Raw genomic sequence first — 18,756 nt, 5'->3', positions numbered from 1 at the left:
CTACTTGCTCAAAGTGGCATATGTAATCAGGCCATTCGGTATGTTTACCATCATATGTATCTGGGTCTTTTTGTTTCCTTGGCATCTGCATACTATTCCGACTTTGATGTGACGGCACATTTCTATTTTCTCCCAATGAAACCCTATCAAACATTTGATCTGGTCTCCTACTATGTTGTATACCAACATTTGATGTTCCTGTATTTGTACAGTTATGGTAACCCCCAAAAGATTCTCTATTTTCACCATTAAGGTGAACTTGTGAGAAACACGGACTGTGTTTATTGTAAGAAGTGGTGAATCCCTTATCCTGAAAACAATTATTGTTTAACTCCCGAAACCCCCTTGGTCTATTGTGTGGTAATTTTGGCTAGACAAACTATGTGTTTGTTTTTGAGACTTAAAATTCCGAGAATCCTCACCCGGCAACACGTCCCTATCTTCAAATCTGACACGACCGTGGTATTGTTCAGAGCACGCACCTGTTGAAAATTTAAAATTTGTTTCCTGAGCATTTAAACTTGTTTTACTCTTCAAAGGAGACCCACACAAAACTGTTTGATCATTTTGAGTCCTAGTTTCAAGTTTATTTAAGTCAAAACTTGGTAAACCGTCGCAACATTCGACCTGATTTCAACATACAACAACCACAATTCAACCACCAATCGACTTGTTTTCAACAAACCTCGACCAAATTTAGACCAAAATTCAACCTATTTTCAACGTTGAAATCTGACGTTGAAACAACGTTATGTTTTCAACGTCATATCAATTTTCAATCCAACACTACTTTTCAACATGAATTCAACGTTGAAATCTGACGTTTATTCAATGTTGATTCAACGTTGTTGTGTCTGCTGAGAAGATCTAGACCTTGTTTTCTTGTATTTTCAAATCCAAGATGGAGGAAGACACCCTATCTACCTCCATCTTGGAATGATAGGACATTTTTTTAGTGGGAACAGCACCTGGACGTCATACATAATATATGTTCCTGAAAGGGGGCAGGACCTTTTTCGGGACGTCGGTTGTTTTTTAGCTCGGGATTTCGGGAATCTATGCTTTCGGGATCCCAGAATTATTTTTTTCGAATTTCGGGATGGCGGTATTTAGATTTTTTTTTTAATTTGGGACCTCGGGATTTCATGTTTTTAAGCCGGGGATATCCTGTGACTTTTTGTCCAACATTCGACAAAAAGTACTTGATTGCACTGCACAGTGATTACGTCCCTTGAATAAACATCCGGCTGTGTAGCAGAACATAATCGAAAGCAATGACAAAACGCAGTATACTATATTGAACGCATTGATCACCGTATTATTTGTTTATTATCTGTTTATTTATATCCTGATTGAGGTGAGCTATAAACACAAAGCTAATTATGCCAGTTCCGTGGCCGTTTACCTGTTTATAGGTATCAGTCATTTTGTCCGACGACTGAGATGTCCTTGCCACAGCTACAGACACAAGCACTTGTTTCTATCCATGGGAAGGTCGTAATAGCAATTTATAAAATTTGCAGCGATATATGTTTATAATACGGAAATATAAAATTTGTAGTAAAAAATAGTTTTTCTGCAAAAAAGTTGACTGGACAAAATTCGTTCCAAGTCCGATTATTCGTTCCAAGCCAGTTCGTTCCAGATTTGGACAATTCGTACCAAGTCAATTGTCAATTCGTTCCAACTAATTTATTTCATTATTAATCAGACTTAACAATGTGTTCCACCTGATTAAGTTCATTATTAAATCAGACTAAACAATTTGTTCCAACTTTTTTATAATGTATGTCCGTATATACTATATGTGTAAATCAACCTACTGTGCACAGCAAAAATCGGCAATTCCTTGTCCATTTTTTCAGCATTTTTCATATTAAAGATCATTTTTCAATAACATATGTTCATCCTAACAGTTCATAGATAATTGTTCAATAGTCTTTCAGTATTTCACATATTTCATTTTGCTGGTCAATGATAAGTGTCATCAGCTGGGTAACTGTAAATTGCTGTCTTCTATAGCTGTTCCAGAGCTCCATCATCCTGGACTGTGATCTGTTTGTGGCTGCTTACTTTAATTTCAGTTTCGTACAAGGACACTGAGTTAATTTTTATATTGTAAAAAATACACAACCAGTGCTAATGAGTAGTAACGATGCACGTAAGAAAAACATAGCAAATGTGGTATGTCAGCCTTCAATAATTATTGACAAGCGTTTATGACCCAAGATTAGTACGATATTATTCTTTTGATGAACTGCATTAACAACTGTTATGCGCACATCATTGAAATACAATAATCAATTATAATGATAACTGTTTCTTTGAAAATATCACTAGTTAGTTACTTTATTCATATTTAAAATATTAAATTTGTCATGAAATACTTACCATAACAATTAATAATTCTCAATATATATCATGCCCAATATATCGTTCTTCCCAATTAATAAACCATAGAATTTTTTTAGATACATATTTATATTCATTTTTTATAAGTACAGCATTAAAAATTAAAATAATAAAGCTATTTAAATGGTTAATATTGTTTAATACTGTTCTTGAATAAGTTGGAACGAACTGACCAGTTTTTGGGATACGATTGCTTTCAAGCAATCTGTAGACTTATACCGGTGGCTCAGAGCATTGCCCTCACGTCAATCGTTTTATTCTAAACATTAAGGAATATCTCAGATTCTTATGATTGTCTTGCTTTAAAAGGTAAAAACAAACAAAGGGATTGAACTTAAACAACTTTCCTATAATGTTCTTTTCATAATCTTCATGTTTGATAATTCCCTTGACTTATATGCGTGTTTTAAACAACACGGAAAATCAGAATTAAGCAGTATTTATATTTAGTATTTTTATTAATTTAGAAACACGTCAGAGGGAATTCCCAGTTTTGATAATATGCGAGAGTTCTCTGAATTCCGATTAATCTACTTCCGTCATTTAAGAACTGAAGTGGAGTTTTTCTTATATGTTACCGTTATGAAACTGATATTTGAGATTGTACTTCCATAAAGAAATAGAGAACCATCTAGGTCGTTTAACAAACATTTAATATACGTTCTTGCTCTAGGGTTTGTTTTGGAAATTATGCGCATGCGTATAGTTTTCTTGACTTCAAGGGGTTTTAGATTGAATGGTTGCTCTGGATTCTCCACTCAATTAATTAATTTATAACTCATGGGATCTTTTCTATGTATGTCTGCTATTGAAGGTTATTGTTGTTGCATAATTTTAAATCATATGCATCATTTAAATTAAAATAAATGTAGTCATCATCGTAGAACACCCCTTCAGGCGAAATGGAGTCTTCCATATTATCGTTTCGAGTTGTCTCCCTTCCGGAAGTAACTGCTGTGAATTCTGAGTATTAGCTTGTTCTGTCAATAAACGTCGTATTATATTAAAAACGATCGCATTTTAAACCGAAAATGTGTACGGAAAGGAGTCATGATCACTGACCCAAAGGAAATTAAATATTTAAAGAGTTAGGAATGTTCCTCCTAGAATTAACGTAGGAAAATAGGTAATAAGATACGAAGTGAAATACCTTCTCTCAGTCTGAGTCTCAGTGACTGCTGTGGAAAGTAAACTTGGAATTGATAGTACAAAAATAAAACATAGGGCTGATTACATCGTTCATACACTTTTATCCGTGATTGGCTATTTTGTAACTATTTTAAATGTGCAGTTGAATTAGTTTTGAAAATAATATTATCCAGCTATATGTATACTTGTGTCAATGACAACGGCAATCGTATCCCTCAGAGCAATCTGCTCTTTGATTGGAAAAGTTGGAACGAATTGATGAAGCAACTTGGGACGAATTTGTTGGTACGAATCTGAGTTGGAATGAATCATCCAGATACCCAAATTTCATATTCGCCGATGTACGCTAATACATGTATGACATATATATTCAACTGTTCGACAAAAGTGTTAATATTCATGCCTGGCCCAGTTGGACAATGTCTGTAAAAGTTATATTTGTTGAGCAAAATTTGACTGTTTTGGAGCTCAATTTGGGAAAACTTAAGTCTGTTGGCTTCAGTGCCCCTGTCATGCCTGTAGTGATTATTTTACAGGCCTGGCAGCAATTTTACAAGCCTGGGCTACTGGGCGGAATTGGGTCAGTTCACCCTGATTCTGTTCCCTCTGAGTTTGTTCTCCCTACTTCAAACAATGATATTATTATTAAGGGCATTAAAGTTTGATAAACCTTTTTCAAATATTGATAAAGAGATAAAGATAATAAAGAATTACTTAGATTCCAATATTCTACATATACTGTGCAAATTAATTTTATATCAAAAGTCTGAATATAAGGTAAATTTTATGTCATTCCTTGCTGTATTTTGTCATGCAGAGAGAAATTATAAATTCACTGATGGACCTGCCATGACTAAAAAGTCATCAATCTCTGAAATGCCTTAAAAAATCCTTAATGAGAGGTTCAACTGAAATACATTTAAATGACCTTAATGCCTAATATAATGCATTGCTAGAAATTCAGGTTCCTTGGATAAATTTTGAAGCCTAAAGTTTTTCTATTTCTTATTTTAATTGTCATTACAGGTACCTGAATTATTTACAGAAGGACAAAATTAAAATCACCATTAATAAAATTATGACAGATAAAGTAATGGGGAAAAGTTGAATGGCAGAAGGTTGGGAGAATATGGATGTCAATGAAAAAGCAGACACGTCTCCTGTGGAGGATGTCAGGCCTGTCTTCTTTATGGGGGAAGATATCCTAGTCAAGCCAGGACTTCCTCAGAATGTAAGTAGATATCCTAGTCATGCTAGTCAAGCCAGGACTTCCTCAGAATGTAAGTAGATATCCTAGTCATGCTAGTCAAGCCAGGACTTCCTCAGAATGTAAGTAGATATCCTAGTCATGCTAGTCAAGCCAGGACTTCCTCAGAATGTAAGAAGATATCTTAGTCAAGCCAGGACTTCCTCAGAATGTAAGTAGATATCTTAGTCAAGCCGGGACTTCCTCAGAATGTAAGTAGATATCCTAGTCAAGCCAGGACTACCTCAGAATGTAAGTAGATATCCTAGTCAAGCCTGGACTTCCACAGAATGTAAGTAGACTTACTTATTTGGGATATCTTCAAGCCAGGACAAAAATTAATAAATACAATGAAATATTACACAATTTTTTTTTTTTATCTAATTTACATATAAATATTTGCTACACAATAACTGAACTAGTATTAACTTATCTTTTTTTCATAACTTTTTAAAATATGCTTTTATTAACCTAAAAAACCTTAGTTTAAACTTTGCAATGCGCAATATTATGCTATATTAGTGTGCCATGATGGCTACATGTAATGTGCTCTCTGTCTGTCCATCTGAAACATGTCAATTCTCAGACAGTTTGAAATACAGCTTTAATACTTTGTTATTTTTATTACAAAGGAGCACTACCTAGATGAAATGAAGAAAATCACTGTAGGTATCTGTGCTATGAGTAAGAAATCCAACTCCAAGCCAATGAATGAAATCCTGACTCGACTCCATAAACATATGCAGCTGAATACACTATTATTTGATGAAGATGTAATCCTCAATAGTCCAGTAGAAGACTGGCCCATTGTTGATGTTCTTATCTCTTTCTTTTCTGCAGGTAGGTTTTAATATTTATGTCAAGTACTTTTAGAAATATATTATTGGAACTTTTATTGGAAGATGTGGTATGGTGGCCAATTAAATGAGAAAACTATTCACAAGAGACCAAATGATATAACATTAACATTGGATTATAAGAAAATCAAAGGGTATTGGGTAAAGTTAATGTATTGTTGGTCCTCTGAGGGAAACAATTATGTCACCCTTTGCATAACAGATCTAGAAGTTGAGTTCAGGGGGTTGGAATCCACAATTTTTTAATTTTTTTTTAATTACTTGTAAAGCAAGCAAAAATTCATTTCAAACTCTCCTGATGTAAATAAGAAGATGTGGTATAATTACCAATGAGATAGCTCTCCACAAGATACCATATATATGACACAAACATTAACAACTGTAAATTCTAGTATGGCCTTTAACAATGAGTAAAACCCATTCTGCATACATTGTAGTCAGCTTAATGCCCTGAAATGACAAAATAACTACCGTAAGCATTCATTCATTAAAGCATTTGTGCATATTAGACTGTTTATATGTTATTTTTTTATACTTTCAGGATTTCCTTTAGATAAGGCTATTGCATACACAAATCTAAGAAAGCCATTTGTCATTAATGATTTAGAATCACAGTACACTTTACTGGATAGAAGAGAGGTCTACAAGACTCTGATAAAGCATGGGATACCTCATCCACGATACTCTGTTCTCAATAGAGACAAAGGACCATTATCTACATCTTGTAAGTTCTTAAAATTACAATCCACGATACTTTGTTCTCAATAGAGACAAAGGACCACTGTCTACATCTTGTAAGTTCTTAAAATTACAGTCCACGATACTCTGTTCTCAATAGAGACAAAGGACCACTGTCTACATCTTGTAAGTTCTTAAAATTACAGTCCACGATACTCTGTTCTCAATAGAGACAAAGGACCACTGTCTACATCTTGTAAGTTCTTAAAATTACAATCCACGATACTCTGTTCTCAATAGAGACAAAGGACCACTGTCTACATCTTGTAAGTTCTTAAAATTACAGTCCACGATACTCTGTTCTCAATAGGGACAAAGGACCACTGTCTACATCTTGTAAGTTCTTAAAATTACAATCCTTGATACTCTGTTTTCAATAGAGACAAAAGACCACTGTCTACATCTTGTAAGTTCTTAAAATTACAATCCACGATACTCTATTCTCAATAGAGACAAAGGACCATTGTCTACATCTTGTAAGTTCTTAAAATTACAGTCCACGATACTCTGTTCTCAATAGGGACAAAGGACCACTGTCTACATCTTGTAAGTTCTTAAAATTACAATCCTTGATACTCTGTTTTCAATAGAGACAAAAGACCACTGTCTACATCTTGTAAGTTCTTAAAATTACAATCCACGATACTCTATTCTCAATAGAGACAAAGGACCATTGTCTACATCTTGTAAGTTCTTAAAATTACAGTCCACGATACTCTGTTCTCAATAGGGACAAAGGACCACTGTCTACATCTTGTAAGTTCTTAAAATTACAATCCACGATACTCTGTTCTCAATAGAGACAAAAGACCACTGTCTACATCTTGTAAGTTTTTAGAATTACAATCCGCAATATTCTGTTCTCAATAGGGACAAAGGACCATTGTCTACATCTTGTAAGTTCTTAAAATTACAATCCATGATACTCTGTTCTCAATAGAGACAAAGGACCATTGTCTACATCAATAGAGACAAAGGACCAATGTCTACATCTTGTAAGTTCTTAAAATTACAGTCCACGATACTCTGTTCTCAATAGGGACAAAGGACCACTGTCTACATCTTGTAAGTTCTTAAAATTACAATCCACGATACTCTGTTCTCAATAGGGACAAAATACCACTGTCTACATCTTGTAAGTTCTTAAAATTACAGTCCACGATACTCTGTTCTCAATAGGGACAAAGGACCACTGTCTACATCTTGTAAGTTCTTAAAATTACAATCCACGATACTCTGTTCTCAATAGGGACAAAATACCACTGTCTACATCTTGTAAGTTCTTAAAATTACAGTCCACGATACTCTGTTCTCAATAGGGACAAAGGACCACTGTCTACATCTTGTAAGTTCTTAAAATTACAATCCACGATACTCTGTTCTCAATAGAGACAAAAGACCACTGTCTACATCTTGTAAGTTCTTAGAATTACAATCCGCGATATTCTGTTCTCAATAGGGACAAAGGACCATTGTCTACATCTTGTAAGTTCTTAAAATTACAATCCCTGATACTCTGTTCTCAATAGAGACAAAGGACCACTGTCTACATCTTGTAAGTTCTTAAAATTACAATCCATGATACTCTGTTCTCAATAGAGACAAAGGACCACTGTCTACATCTTGTAAGTTCTTAAAATTACAATCCATGATACTCTGTTCTTAATAGGGACAAATGACCATTGTCTACATCTTGTAAGTTCTTTAAATTACAATCCATGATACTCTGTTCTCAATAGAGACAAAGGGCAATTGTCTACATCTTGTAAGTTCTTGAAATTATAATCCATGATACTGTACTCTGTTCTCAATAGAGACAAAAGACAATTGTCTACATCTTGTAAGTTCTTAAAATAGAAATGTGTAAGTTTGTGGCTGGTATTGTTTATCATTCACTAATGAAGTGCTCACTTGGTTTTTACATAGTTCATTTTTCAGTCCAAATTTTTTTTAAAGGTCTTATATTTAGCCTATATTGGTAAAAGGGATAATAGTGACCATTTGATTTCTTGTACTTTTAGTATTATCTGTTAGGGTCTTGTTTTATGTTGTTATGCCCCATTTATGGGCATTATGTTTTCTGGTCTGTGTGTCCGTTCGGTTGTCCTGTTTCAGGTTAAAGTTTTTGGTCGAGGTAGTTTTTGATGAAGTTGAAGTCCAATCAACATGAAACTTATTAAACATGTTCCCTATGGCTATGATATGATCTTTCTAATTTTAATGCCAAATTAGAGATTTTATCCCATTTTTACGGTCCACTGAACATAGAAAATGATAGTGCGGATGGGGCATCCATGTACTGGGGACACATTCTTGTTTTCTTACTAATTTTTGCATAACAATGGTAAAAGGGTTTGAAAAGGGTTCTGTAAAGATCTTGTTTTATGTTGAATCTTTTTATTTTTAAAATCCAAAATGATGTTGTGTGGACCTGGAGTCGGTTTCACAAAAAAACTTACGACTAAGATTGATCTTAAGTATACTGAATTGTACATGACTTACGATCAATCATGGTCGTAAGTTTTTTTGTGAAACCGACCCCTGGTCTTTTATCAGCTAACTTTTAGTCCAACAAGAGGGTTAAATGACATTGTTTGCCATGAACAATTCAACACATGGTGGCTTGCCACATGTGGAGCAGAATTTTTGTACCCTTCCAGATCATCTGAGATTACCCCTAGTTATATATTTGTGGCTTTGCGTTACTCAGATAATTTTAATTAGGAGTGTTTTATAAGCTATTGTGTCTTTTACATTTTGTTTAAAATAGATATTTATTTGCTTCACAGATACCATCACTGACAATGAAGATGCTATAGAGATTGAGAATCAAGTCTTCCATAAACCATTTGTGGAGAAACCCGTGTCAGCTGAGGACCATAATGTTTATATCTACTTCCCTGCTGCAGCAGGGGGAGGCAGTCAGAGGTTGTTTAGGAAGGTAACATCTTTAAAAATATGTGTTTAGGGTGAACCTTATTTGATTGATTGATTGAATTTGCTTGATTGATTGATTGAATTTGATTGATTGATTGATTGATTGATTGATTGATTGATTGATTGATTGGTTGGTTGGTTGGTTGATTGATTGATTGATTGATTGATCGATTGATTGATTGATTGATTGGTTGGTTGGTTGGTTGGTTGGTTGGTTGGTTGGTGTTGAACACCACTTTCAGCACTAGTGGAACTTTCATAGCAGTTATTTTTTATGCCCCACCTACGATATTATGCCCCACCTACGATAGTAGAGGGGCATTATGTTTTCTGGTCTGTGCGTCCGTCCGTCTGTCCGTTCGTCCGTCCGTCTGTCCGTTCGTCCGTCCGTCCGTCTGTCCGTTCGTCCGTCCGTCCGTCTGTCCGTTCGTCCGTCCGTCCGTCTGTCCGTTCGTCCGTCCGTCTGTCCGTTCGTCCGTCCGTTTGTCTGTCCCGCTTCAGGTTAAAGTTTTTGGTCAAGGTAGTTTTTGATGAAGTTTAAGTCCAATCGACTTCAAACTTAGTACACATGTCCCCTATGATATGATCTTTCTAATTTTAATGCCAAATTAGAGTTTTTACCCCAATTTCACGGTCCACTGAACATGGAAAATGATAGTGCGAGTGGGGCATTCGTGTACTGAGGACACATTCTTGTTTATGCCTCATTTATTGGCATTATGTTTTCTGGTCTATGTGTCTGTTCGTTTGTATACGTGTTTGTCTGTCGGTCTTTCCCCCTTCAGGTTAAAGTTTTTGATAGAAGTAGTTTTTATACGCCCGGGACGGGACGTATTATGGTATACCGTTGTCCGTCCGTCCGTCTGTCCGTCTGTCCGTCTGTCCGTCCGTCCGTCTGTCCGTCTGTCCGTCTGTCCGTCCGTCGTCCACACTTCGGACAATAACTCAAAAACACCTTCATCAATTTCCATGAAACTTAAGTGAATTGTTTATATCTATTGACGTAAGCTCCCTTTCGTTTTTTTTTAATTTCAGATTTTAAGTTTTTGATTTATGGGGCTTTATTCATAAAAAAAGGGTGAATTTTCAACACTTCGGACAATAACTCAAAAAGGCTTTCACCAATGTCCATGAAACTTTGGTGAATTGTTTATATCTATTGACGTAAGCTCCCTTTCGGTTTTTTTAAATTTCAGATTTTAAGTTTTGGATTTATGGGGCTTTATTCATAAAAAAGGGGGGATTTTCAACACTTCGGACAATTACTCAAAAAGGCTTTCACCAATGTCCATGAAACTTTGGTGAATTGTTTATATCTATTGATGTAAGCTCCCTTTCAATTTTTATAAATTTCAGATTTTAAGTTTTGGATTTATGGGGCTTTATTCATAAAAAAAGGGTGATTTTTAACACTTAGAACAAAACTTTGGTGAATTGTTTATATCTATTGATGTAAGCTCCCTTTCAATTTTTATAAATTTCAGATTTTAAGTTTTGGATTTATGGGGCTTTATTCATAAAAAAAAGGGTGATTTTTAACACTTCGGACAATAACTCAAAAAGGCTTTCACCAATGTCCATGAAACTTTGGTGAATTGTTTATATCTATTAATGTAAGCTCCCTTTCAATTTTTATAAATTTCAGATTTTACATTTCCGTGTTATGAATTTTTTATGCTTAAAAAAGGGGGGATTTTTCCAATTTTGGGACTATAACTAACACTTTCACAAAATTTTATGTATGGATGAAAAATTAAGAAAACAAACTTAGTTAAATTTGAGGTAGCCTTAATAGTGCCAATTTTTTTGTGCATTTTTATTTATTATTTGTATTTGACAGGGCTCACACTATTTCTAGTTGATCATATAAATTCATTTAAAGCATAAAAGACAAGTTAAAAGAGCAACGGGCGTATCATGCGCCTAAGCGCAGCCCTTTATTGATAAAGTTGAAGTCCAATCAACTTGAAACTTAGTACACATATTCCTTATGATATTTCTAATTTTAATTCCAATTTAGAGATTTTTCCTCATTTTCACGGTCCATTGAACATAGAAAATGATACTGCGGATGGTGCATCTGTGTACTGTGAACACATTCTTGTTTTTTATGCCAAATCTCACACCAATGTCACCCTTCAATGAGATTGTAGCAGAGAAACTCCAATTGGTTTGAGGAACCATTAATTGATAATCTATACATATCAAACCAATGGAGTAATATAATTTTCCCTTTGATATACAGGAATACCGTCTTTTGGTATGTATAAAATGCACCCATGCATAATAAGCACCCCCCTTTTTACCTTTGAAACTTGAGAAAAAAAAGTTTCTTCTCATGCTTTTTAGGCAGAGACTTCAGGGGTAAAGAAATTTTGTTATAGCTCACTAGCCCAGGGCTAATTGGTAGCAGGATTTTACTAGTCCTGTTGGAAGAACTTCTAGCCCAACAAAACTGACCTGCTAGCCCTAGTATGCCTTACAAATTCAGAGTTTGCTGCAATGACAATGAATTCTATAAACTTAACAATTTTTATCCATTGTACAGTAGACTTTTTCAAATTGGAAACCCAAAACTTATGTCAGCAAAAAATTTATGTATGACAAAAGTCAGGTTTCTGCTGTCAAAAGGGATTCACATTTATATTGCAATAAATTATTCAGAAGGAGGTACAATCAGGTTGTTTAAGCAATTCACAATACCCCCTGTACTGACAAATTGATATTGAAAGTATGGGATCTACCTAGTGTTATTTGTTTTATTTTAAAACTTCTGGGAATCCCAGATAACGTAGTCGAATCTGATTGGCTAAGATAGAATGGTGATGAGGGGATTTTTCCTCTTTCTATTTTAGAAACACCAAGATTTTTTTGTTACTAGCCCGTCGGGCATATTGGGTTACAAGTTTTGGTTACCCGAGGCCTAAATGCTGTAGTCCCGGGCGTCGGGCTATTGGATTTTTTAACCCCTAGACTTTATGGAAAAACTCGGTAAAATACATCCATTGAAAACGATTTTTTTTTCTGGGTCAATTGAACTTCAGTCCAGGTTGATTACAGGCATGACAGGATAATGAAAATATTATTGCAGAATAAATAACTTAGAAAACAATGTTTGATTTTTTTATTGTATTCACAGATGTGTTTGATTGTAAACAACAGGATATAATTTATCAGGAAGTTCTTAAAATGCAAATCGTAGTCGGTGAATCTTGTACAGAATACAGGATATTCTTAAATACACAATAGATAAATGAATTGTAGCATTTATGTTGATAAATTAGTGCTCAATTAAATATTAATCATAACAAAAATATGATCTTCCTGACCACCCCAGCACCTGGCTTAATGGCTGAGTTTCTTTACCTGAAAAAAAGTCTAAAAATTAATGTATGCATGAAATTTACTTTTTTGTTTCAATTGATATGTACGTGATGTTCAACACATGGAAATATTCACGCTTTTCAAATACTTTTTTTTTTAAATTGGCCCCTATTACATACTTATTAATTAGTTTGAATAGCATTATTATATTTAAGGATGAAATACGTTTAATCTAAAATAATTAGTTATTAGTCAACAAAAATATTGATCTAAGCATGCTAAGCATCACATAAATTTTTCAACATCAACTTCTGGTTTAGCTTTATTGTCAAAACTATGTTGGCGATCATGAAACGTCTAGGCAAAAAGATGTGTTTGGGACTATTAAGGGGATACAATGAGGATGGGTCTTTAAGGACTCGCAGGTTTCAAAAATGACGCATCTTTTTCGATTTTCAAGCATTAAGGACCAATATACATGTATGTGTCTTAACGAGAACCCTGTTACCCCTCTTCTGAGAAATCTATCCCAGGGTTAAAACCTGCGTACTATACAGTCTTAAAGACGGTAATGAAATTACCCACAATTCCAATGATAGATTAGGTGAATAAAGGTTTATTAGTGGGTCTTATTGGGGTCTAGATGTGACACAGGATTGCTGATTTTTCGTAAGCGTGACACGTGGAAGTGAAATTATTGTGGCGTGAAAAATGAGAAATGAAGTTTAGCGGGACAAGGGAAATTACAAAAAAATGAGAACTGCTTAATATGTAGGTAGTGTAAGCGGGATATGGGAATCTGACAACACAGTAAGTGAGATCCTGGGATCAGAACCTCAATGAGACCTCCTTATTAGGTGTATGTACCTAAGACAGCTTTGGTAAATGATATTTAGGAATTAAATGATTCTTTGTGTCTTTTTATTGTCTTGTTTAAATATTTATCGAGTTACATTTATCATGTTTATAGTAGAAATGTGTGCATAAAAAAAAATGTAGAAAGTTTATATGGTAGTAACTGAAGTAAAAGGGCACTATAGCTTAAAGACAATTAATTCATTTCTTCATAGATTGGTTCAAGGAGTAGTATATATTCCAACTGTAGTTACTTACGGAACAAAGGATCTTATATCTATGAAGAGTTTATGCCAACAGACGGAACTGATGTCAAGGTAATTATCGTTATGATTAGTATTGATTGATTGTTGTTGTTTAACACCACTTTCATCTGTATTAACTATATTATGGCAGTATATTTATATATATTTAGATAGAAGAAGATGTGGTATGAGTGCTACTGAGACAACACTCTATCCAAGTCATAATTTGTTAAAGTAAACCATTATAGGTAAAAATAAAGCCCTCATCATGGAACCTTGGCTCACAACAAACAGTATGCTATAAATGACTAATGTAAAACCATTCGATTTGACTGCATTTATTTTTATGGTCCAGATACATTAAAATGTCACCAGACTATATTTGCTGTTGAACATATTGAATAAATAATTTACATAATTTTGGCTGTACTTTAAAAACAGGTTTATACAGTTGGCCCAGATTATGCCCATGCTGAAGCCAGGAAATCTCCAGCATTGGATGGGAAGGTTGAGAGAGATAAGAGTGGTAAAGAAATCCGTTATCCTGTCATACTTAGTGCCAAAGATAAACTACTTGCCAGGAAAGTCTGTCTTGCCTTTAAAGTAAGTGAATTACTCTCTGTTATTCTTACCTGATTGATACCTTTATCTACAGCATGGCCATGCCACAAATGCAACGGCACGTAGTAGTCAGAAGTTGTGACTGATAGCAGAAATACCAAGATAGATAGATACAGTTTTATAATTTTTTTATAATCATGCATTGTTTCTTTATTGGTCAAAGTACAAATATGACCTCATATTTTCTTCTAATCCTCTGAATTTTCCATTGTGAAGTCTAGAAAAAATATTTATGAAACGATGCCTTATAATGTCACATATATAAAAAAAGATACCATCTTTTTGCAGGTTAATGTAAAAGTCAGTTACAATTTATATGGTTAAAAATCATTACATTCCACCATGGAAAATCAATGCAATTTTTGTTATCAGTATCATTGCACAAATCTTTAGACATATAGATATAGGAAGATGTGATGTGAGTACCAATGAGACAACTCTCCATCCAAATAACAATTTAAAAAAAAAGTAAACCATTATAGGTCAATGTACGGCCTTCAACACTGAGCCTTGGCTCACACCGAACAACAAGCTATAAAGGGCCCCAAAATTACTAGTGTAAAACAAGGATCCGGAAATTTTTTCACCTAATTTCGGTCATTTTCAGATAACTTAAAAGTTGGTGCCCTTTTTCAAACAAAGATTGCGTGTATGCTCATACAGTCATACTCGTAGCATCAACAAACTTGTTTAACTGTTGCATCGCATTTACTTCAGAAATTTCCCTACCATTTTCCTTAAAATCGATCTTGAGCAATAAAAGGAAGGCAACAGTTTAAAAATGAAATGATTTTAATGACTCAAAACGATAAATTTCTCAAACTTCGCTTACGTTTCTTTCCATTTCGAAGACAAAATTATAACCGGATGTTTTACGACAATAGTAAAACGACCAATTCCGGACTCATTTTCGGGATTAGTTTTGTTTATCAAATTCACAGGAATCGTCGGCTTTTTAACTGTTTTACCTTTAATAGTGTTTGAATATTAATAATAACAGTTGAACTTGTTTAATTTAGCATGAAATCATTTTGAATTTACGATTAGTGTCTAATTTTTGGAAGAGCAATTCAAGCATGCGTATTAGTAAACAAAGCACGTGTGTTTGTAGTGAAACAATATTTTGTTTACGTAAATTAAATTTTAATTTAATTTTAAATCAGAATTGACAATTGTCGAAGCTGAGAAAAGTAATTAAATAATGCAGACAGTGTTGTTATGAACTTTTAATTTCTTTAAGATATTAGTTCTGAGCTTGTGATCAATAGAACATTTAATTAAAAACACAGGTAAAGAGATTAGCGATCATTAGCCAATATTTCCTCGAGGCATTACTATAGTTATTAGGAGGGCCCTCAGGATTTATATAACACTTTACTGGAGTGGCAGTTTTATAACAGGAAAAGGATAACAAACAAAAAATAAGTTCAAAATGACGATTTAGACAATGTTAGAAACTCGATCTCAACGAAATGACATTAAATGACCAAAGTTGTTTCTGTAAAAAAAATAAAATTTGTCCTAAATCCCAATTACTCATTTAGGACAAAATACTTCCAGTTTAGGTCAAGACTGGCATATATGACCGTTTCCGGACCCTTGGTGTAAAACCATTCAAACGGGAAAACCAACGGTCTAATCTATATAAAATAAAAAAACGAGAAACGAGAAACACGTATAAATTACATAAACAAACACCAACTGCTGTACATCAGATTCCTATATTTATATTTATATTATATAAGTATACAAGTAGAGGTATCTAAATCAAACATATATGTTTTTGTAAAAACTTGTTAACTTGAACATATTTTTTTGCAGCAAAATGTATGTGGATTTGACTTATTGAGAGCTAATGGTCAGTCTTATGTTTGTGATGTCAATGGTTTTAGTTTTGTCAAAAACTCAACGAAATATTACGATGATTGTGCCAAAATCTTGGGGTAAGTAAAATACTGTAACACAAATAAAAAAAATCTTCTTTAAAAATAAATAACTATAAAATCAACAATATCAAAATTAAATGTTCAGTTTTATATGAATAATTAGATATGAGGTCACTGATAATGAGAAAGCAATTCCAATAACAAAAGCTTTTTAAGGAATTAAAGGTCACTGTATGGTCTTGATTTTTAATGATGTGGTTTAAATTTTCTATAACAAACGATCCCTTTAAATTTTGATTTAAAGAAAAAAAAATGCGTCTTCATTTCCTTCACAAATATATACACAGATTTTTCTTGCTATATTACATATTTCTAATGAATTCTGAACAATTTTATCAAGTTATTATATAATAGGTATAAGAAGATGTGGTATGAGTGACAATGAGACAACTCTCCATCCAAGTCACAATTTGTAAAAAAAACAACTTTATACGGTATGTCAAAGTACAGTCTTCAACAAGGAGCATTGGCTCACATTAAACAGCAATCTGTAAAGGGCCCCAACAATGACTAGTGTTAAACCATTCAAATGGGAAAACCAACGGTCTAATCTATGTAAAAAAGAGAAACACTTATAAACCAAATCAACAAATGACAACTACTGAACATTAGATTCCTGACTTACTACAAAAAAGATTCAGTGCAAATACCTTTACATCTAATGAATAATAAATCATGTTTACATTTTCTTTTAATATTTCAGAACTATGATAATGAGAGCCAAAGCTCCACAGTTACATATACCATGGGTTCTAGGTTCAGCACCAGAAGACATCCCAGTGGTGCCTACAACATCAGGGTCCATGTAAGTAATCAGGCCCACAACATCAGGGTCCATGTAAGTAACGAGAGCGAAAGCTCCACAGTTACATATACCATGGGTTCTAGGTTTAGCTCCAGAAGGTATGCCAGTGGTGCCTACAACATCAGGGTCCATGTAAGTAAACAGGCCCACAACATCAGGGTCCATGTAAGTAACGAGAGCGAAAGCTCCACAGTTACATATACCATGGGTTCTAGGTTTAGCTCCAGAAGATATACCAGTGGCGCCTACAAAATCAGGGTCCATGTAAGTAACGAGAGCGAAAGCTCCACAGTTACATATACCATGGGTTCTAGGTTCAGCTCCAGAAGATATACCAGTGGTGCCTACAACATCAGGGTCCATGTAAGTAACGAGAGCCAAAGCTCCACAGTTACATATACCATGGGTTCTAGGTTCAGCTTGTAGAGATCTACCAGTGGTGCCTACAACATCAGGGTCCATGTAAGTAAACAGGCCTACAACATCAGGGTCCATGTAAGTAACGAGAGCCAAAGCTCCACAGTTACATATACCATGGGTTCTAGGTTCAGCTCTAGAAGATATCCCAGTGGTGCCTACAACATCAGGATCCATGTAAGTAAACAGGCCTACAACATCAGGGTCCATGTAAGTAAACACGGTTTACCACATTAGCGTCAAAAATGACTTAAAGTTTAATTGTTTATCAGATCAAAGTCTGTTTCAGTGTATCATGTATATGTATGTTAAAGCGTGTGCTTAATTTGAGTCACTTTCAGTTATTCCTTTGTCCTCAGGGTCCATTTAAGTTTATTCTAAAGTACCTCTCAAATCAGGGACTGTTCAAGTGAATTATCAGGGTCCATATAAAGTATAATGGACCATAATATGAATAGGAAGATGTTGTATGAGTGGACATTCCAAGGAAACAACTATTCAAGTCACAATTTATAATAAGTTAACAATTATAGGTAAAAAAGTAACTATTGTTGGTTAAAAATGATTTGCAATATATGAACTAAAAAAAATTTTAAGTGAACAATGAACGATTATTGGAAAATTTTTTGGAACTTTTGTCCGATAATAAATTTGCCTTTATATAACAGCAGGAACAGCATATAATATCAAGGACTGTTCCATTTTAATGAATGGGCAAGGGACTTTAAATTTATACATAACTTTCATGCTTTCTTTGTGTAGTTGTGCATCCATTAATTGGCTCCTGACCCACACCAACAATTTAAACATTGCTTCTAACCCTTCCAATTTCATTTTGACATAATATCCCTAACATGAAAAGGTTTTAATGTTGTGGGTACATATCTGAATTTCTTGAAGAATAAAAGAGAAAGTTGATAAATTCATTTGACCATATTTTAGGATGGAACTACGTTGTGTGGTAGCTGTTATTCGCCATGGTGACAGAACTCCTAAACAGAAAATGAAGATGGAAGTCAAGCATAAAAGGTAAGCATCACATTACATGTACAGATTACATAAAATCAATTAAAATAAAGAAGGTTACAATTCGCCTTTTCAGAATCTAAAGGCCTATGGGTAATCTCATTGTTCGTACACCAAAATGAAAATAACATTACGTCATTGGCCCAATTTCCATTGTTTTTAACGTTTTAAACCAATC

General features: G+C 34.2%; 1 protein-coding gene across 23 annotated transcripts in view; it reads left to right on the top strand.

The window, feature by feature from the left end:
• The first annotated feature begins 1,031 nt into the window (after window positions 1-1,031).
• The window catches only part of LOC143052212 (inositol hexakisphosphate and diphosphoinositol-pentakisphosphate kinase 2-like), a 79,739-nt gene continuing 62,014 nt past the window's right edge, over window positions 1,032-18,756 (top strand). For 5 of the 23 annotated variants that reach the window (XM_076225188.1, XM_076225189.1, XM_076225186.1 and 2 more), the window contains exons 1-10: window positions 1,034-1,357; window positions 4,588-4,792; window positions 5,440-5,647; window positions 6,206-6,388; window positions 9,192-9,343; window positions 13,734-13,835; window positions 14,205-14,366; window positions 16,206-16,327; window positions 17,034-17,135; window positions 18,495-18,581. In XM_076225188.1, the coding sequence (XP_076081303.1) occupies window positions 4,670-4,792; window positions 5,440-5,647; window positions 6,206-6,388; window positions 9,192-9,343; window positions 13,734-13,835; window positions 14,205-14,366; window positions 16,206-16,327; window positions 17,034-17,135; window positions 18,495-18,581 (1,241 nt within the window). In that variant the 5' untranslated portion in view covers window positions 1,034-1,357; window positions 4,588-4,669. The other 18 variants (XM_076225199.1, XM_076225197.1, XM_076225198.1 and 15 more) reach the window with 10 other exon arrangements.

This window comes from Mytilus galloprovincialis, chromosome 11 (assembly GCF_965363235.1).
Source record: "Mytilus galloprovincialis chromosome 11, xbMytGall1.hap1.1, whole genome shotgun sequence".
Taxonomy (NCBI): domain Eukaryota; kingdom Metazoa; phylum Mollusca; class Bivalvia; order Mytilida; family Mytilidae; genus Mytilus; species Mytilus galloprovincialis.
The sequence above is the reverse complement of the archived record's forward strand: the minus strand, read 5'-3'. Positions and strand labels throughout refer to the sequence as shown.